Source organism: Limulus polyphemus, unplaced genomic scaffold (genome assembly GCF_000517525.1).
Source record: "Limulus polyphemus unplaced genomic scaffold, Limulus_polyphemus-2.1.2 Scaffold1992, whole genome shotgun sequence".
NCBI classification, from domain to species: Eukaryota; Metazoa; Arthropoda; class Merostomata; order Xiphosura; family Limulidae; genus Limulus; species Limulus polyphemus.
In genome coordinates, this window is record NW_013667602.1 from 10,159 (window position 1) to 15,318 (window position 5,160).

Here is a 5,160-nt window from a genome sequence, read left to right on the forward strand (position 1 = left end):
CTGTTTGGTCTGTTTATTTTTTGCATAAAGTCAGCTACCATGTTTGTGGTAGCTGTTGTCAGTTGTATAATTTCTTCATTACTATTTTGTGTCGTTGCTGTTTCGGCGTTTAGTCGTTGTTCGCGACCTGGGAGGGTCAGGTTCACTCGGACCTCTTCCTCCAAAGTGTTTTGTGTTTCTATTTGGCAAGATTTTTTAAAATTCCGCGGGTTTACCACGTGCTTCTGTTTTAGCCCACTGGCGGCGTTAAAACATCTGTCACGTGACCCACGCTGTCCTTCGAAGTAGCCGGAGTGTGGGGAATATAGTAATCATCATTTTTACTGGATTTTCTTGATTTTAACTCAGACAGACAATGTCTGAAATGAAGACTGAACTCCAGTACGAATCAACTATACAGACAACGCAGAAGGTTAGTGATGTAAAACCTGACATTTAAGAGTATATTTGTAATGGAAACTATTCGTTTCACACTGTAATGTAGGCTAGTGTTCGTAACTCACACTGGTTAGCAGTAGCATTACTCGTTCCGTAGTGCTAGTAGTATCTTGTATACAGTGTATTTAGGGTATATTGTTTGTGAAATTGAATGAATGCGAATGTTATAGGAACAATATCGCTTTATTTTTTTGTATTGGGTTTTTATCTAGAGTGTTTTGTCAGTATTTATACTAAATTAATTTTTCAAAATTTTTACCTTTTTAAAATGTCTTAATTTAATGTTATAAGGTAAAACAATATCGAATGTTTTTCTTCTGTCGTCAACCATTATGGCGGGCTTTGTTAAAGAATACATAGTCGGTAGTAATGGTGGTGCTGCCATCTGGTAACAGCGGGACAGGGAGAATTAATTAATATATTTTGCAAATTAAAAATTAAAATCACCGTATTCACTTATTTGTATTTGTAAATCTTACGATTCTAAGCAGAAATAAGTACTTTCAACAAAAATGATTTCATAATAAATTTCACCTACAAAATAATATAGTTAGTTTAACTTCGGTAGCGTCTGCAATTGCAAGGCTTTATTTGCATTTATTAGTACTATTACTGGTGTACTTTGTTATAAACAAAGACATATCGAATATAAAAATTAAATTTGTTCTCTTTTTTTGTTAGAAACAAGTTGAATTAATATTAATTTTGAATTTAATTCAGTGTTGTGCAGAGTAATGAGAAAGAGTAGCATTGGCCAAAACGCTGGACATTATTATTATTGTTGGAAAGAATATGTGGAAGTTCAGTAAACAGCATGAATAATACAAAATAAATTTATCTGTGATAATGAAAATATATATGGAGTTCACCAAATTACTATTACTTAATTTCCTTATATGTTTTTAAAGTATATTGTCAATTTTGGGGCATAATGAACCTGAATACACTTAGCTATAAAGCATTTCGCGTTTTACCTTTAACATTTTGACGAACCGCTTGAAATTTCTTATGTTTACACGGTGGAGGATTTTTTAGCACAAATCAAAGCACAGACTTTCCTCCACAAAATTAAAGACTCCTATCACAGCGTATTTGTCAGCGTGCAAATCTAAGTAGTGTGGCTCTGTTCCTAATTTGAAACCATCGACGAAAGGGAGTGAACCGGTCGGCAGCAACATACTGCTGTTTTCATTATATGTTATTTAGTTATTCATTAATAAAATATTTTTTTTTTCATTTGATTATTTACTATAATTGTTACTGTGTATTCTTTTTATACCAAGTTTTCGCTTTTAATGTAAATAAGTGGATATAAGACTGTTAATCGAAGAGCGACCTGATTTATTATTGCACAAAATGAGCAAATTAATCCAAGTTTTTATTTTATTTTCAAAATAACTAGAAAATAATTTGAATATTTATAAAAAATTAAGAAGAATATTAATCTTTTTAACTACAGCTATTCAGAACAAAGACCATAAAAGCTTAACTAAGTTGGCGAGATACTTCCTATATTTTAATATAAAATTTACATTTTACAGCGATTTTTAACAGAATGAAGTTAGGTATTTTGCTTAACAGTAATTGGGCCTAACTCTATTGTTCCATTTATACTCTTTTTTTTTTTTTTTTTTTTTTTTTTACCAGACGTTAATATCTTGACATTTAATGAACAGCCCTAGTGTTTGTGATAAAATCATATAAACTTCACAGTTCTCTTAATTTGTCCATTTCGGATTCAAAATCACAGGTGTGTGATAAACGGCATTTCAGATATATATTTTTGTATTCTACGAGTCATTCCCCAAGGGGCCTACTATTTGTTATCATCTACTTTACACTACAGCAACGTAAATAGGGCTTCTTTGCAGTTATCATCCCAAGCCAAGCAAAAGATAAATCAAGGAAGCTCCATTAAGTTAGTAGATGTTCAGTTTGACTAATTTTTTAAGCGGCAAATTGCATACTCAGCTCTGCCCTTGGTGAAAGCCCCACAGATCCTTTGAAAGTCTACAACTTGTAGTACAAGTAAAAGTGAACTCTCAGTCCATAATGGGCTTTCTTTTCGAAGATCTTATAATGTACTATCAATTTCTTACCTTACAAGTTTTGTAGGTTATTTTAAGGAGACTGAACTCCTCCATTTTGTTTATCATGAAAACAAGAACAAATTGGTCAAAAATGAGCAAAACCTTTGCGAGGATTTTCAGTAGCGTTCATTTTCCAAGAAAATTGTTGTAAAGCAGGGAAAGCAGATCGGAAGTGTAGCAGTCGATTCAAGAAACTTGTCAGAAATAGCAAAGCAGTTGCGTCACTTTTTGTTCAAAGCAGCCCATTTCACAGTATAGATGTAATCAAGATTCCTACTATCTGAACTTGGTACATTTAGTGCATTAAATTTAATAATAATCTTGAATTTAGTTTCTAAGGAAGACTATATTGTACATAAGACATAAGAAATGTCTTAAAAATATTCTAATTATGAACTACTTCTCTAATTCAGACTTAAGTGCTTATTCTAACCCTAGTATAAACCAGAAGTTTAAATGGCGTGAATCAAAAGAGGAAAGCTTAAACAGTGGTAATATTTTTATTCTCCGCATTGTAGCTGGATATTTTATTATTGCATATTTTGGTTATTATGGGAAACAAGCTAAAATGCTAAATATTTATTTACGATCTTTGACTTGTAGAATTTTGTTGTGTGTTGAGTTTTGTCCAAACTCAGCTATTTACAATTGTACTGCAGTAACGATATAGCGGTTATTCTAGAAAATATTTTCATTTTTCAATATATTTTTCAAGTTTAATATGAATTTGATTTGCTTTTGGACTAATAAGTTAGCATGGCAAGTTTGGTCTAGATTGGTCAACTCGTTTGGGAGATGTGTTCACAGACAGAACGAAAGTGATGGTATTTGATAGTTACCGCACCGGTACGGCGTAATATGTATAGCGCATATGTGAAGAACGCCTGTACCCCGATTTTTTGTACTCAGCTGTGCCTCGCTTCGCTCGCCAGAGCTGAATAAGGGAGAGAGAAAACAAACAAACACTGTAAACAAATGTCTTGGTTCCCCACTATATTTATTCACCAATGGTATTACAGTTGCTTTATGATTGAAACACTTAATCTATTATATTTGCAAATGTAATTGTATAACACGTTGTACAGACATACCAAAACCATCAGAAACAGTACCTACAAATACAGAAACTAACCCTGTCATAGAAGCAGTAAAAAAAAAAACATTGATCGATTTCATCAGAAATTACCAAAACCCACAAAATCACGAATATAGCATCACTGTTTTCATAGAAATAGTCAAGCGACATCTTACACCTGTAATTCCACAAATAATCCATATATTCATGAACACTCTCCTCACAAATTCAACAAAATAAATATCCAGGTATGGTACCAAATAAGTCACTGTTAACCAGGTCTTACAATATCACCTAGATTAAAGTATCATAAGTGTATTGATAGGGTATTTATGTTATATACGCTTCTGGTAATGTTATCTAGAGAAAAGTGACGTTTACCAACGAACCGTTACAGACTAATACTACTTGGCGACATACAAGTGGCACACAGGTGATCCGCTTAGCGAGACTGTGACAGACAAACAAAACTTTCAAACTTACGAGTAACTCAACGTTACTAACAAGAAGACAATAACAACCAAAACAACAGAAAAACAGAAGTGCGACATGAAGAGCTATGAAGACGAAGAGAAGAGACTCCGACTCTTCAAGTCCTAAGGCCTCTACATCATACGATCCATACGGTAAGTCCAGTGTAGGTGGCATTAGTAATAAGGATAGAAACAATGTAGAATTAAGTCCAGCCTTACAAAATCTTGTGTCTAGCTAAAAAAGATCTTACGAAGATAGTTAAAAAAACCAAAAGCTCAATCTGTGGATAGCAATAGCTTTCCTGGCCATAACGTAAGCGATGAAGAAACCAATTCAGAAGATTTTAAAAAATGTAAAGGAAACACACACATATACCACCCTGGATGTAAATTTAACACAAGACAAACACAAATAACACAGACAACAACGGTTTTGCGCTCGTTACCAAACAGCAACGTAGACAACCAATAAACATCGACAAGAACAAATAAAAAAACACAGTAAACACGAATATAACCACCTAAGTACGCAATAATAAAATCACTGCATTAAAACGCTTAGCTAAGGACGGCGTTTTAATTAAAGGAGCTGAGCCGGCTGACCTAAACAAGGTCCAGGAAACATTAAGATACACTTACCACGACTGACACCCGAAACAAAATTATTCATAATAAGAGGTATGAATTATAACATTCAGATACAACAAATACAGGGGGAACTAACACAAAACAACATCACATTCACAAAAGTTGAGAGAATCACATCAAGAAGAAAACAAAACCCCACAAACATAATTAAAGTACATACAGACAGCACACAAGATATCCAAAATCTAATATCAAATGGTTTTATACTCTGGTATCAGACTCCAGGTTGAGGAGACTAGAACACCCGACGTAGTTGTGACGCAATGTTACAATTGTCAACGCTACTGACATAGTCTTCAACCTACGCATTAATATCCAAGGTGGTCTTACTTCCAAGAGGCACGAGATCGAAGATATTGTTACGCCTCCGTTTGTTAGTTAATTTTCCATAAAAATTCTTTCCGAAGAAACTTTAGCGATACAAGTCCTTTCTTAA

At 33.6% G+C, this 5,160-nt stretch overlaps 1 protein-coding gene across 4 annotated transcripts in view; it reads left to right on the plus strand.

Moving 5' to 3' along the window:
- Positions 1–273: 273 nt before the first annotated feature.
- LOC106465588 overlaps positions 274–5,160 on the plus strand; it is a 28,578-nt gene continuing 23,691 nt past the window's right edge. For 3 of the 4 annotated variants that reach the window (XR_002612020.1, XM_013925817.2, XM_013925818.2), the window contains exon 1: positions 274–412. Coding sequence is in view for 2 of the 4 variants with exons in the window: in XM_013925817.2 (XP_013781271.1) it covers positions 356–412 (57 nt within the window). In the remaining 2 variants the exon portion in view is untranslated. Of the gene's footprint in view, positions 413–4,021; positions 4,230–5,160 lie in introns of those variants that run through there. The other variant, XM_022393514.1, reaches the window with a different exon arrangement.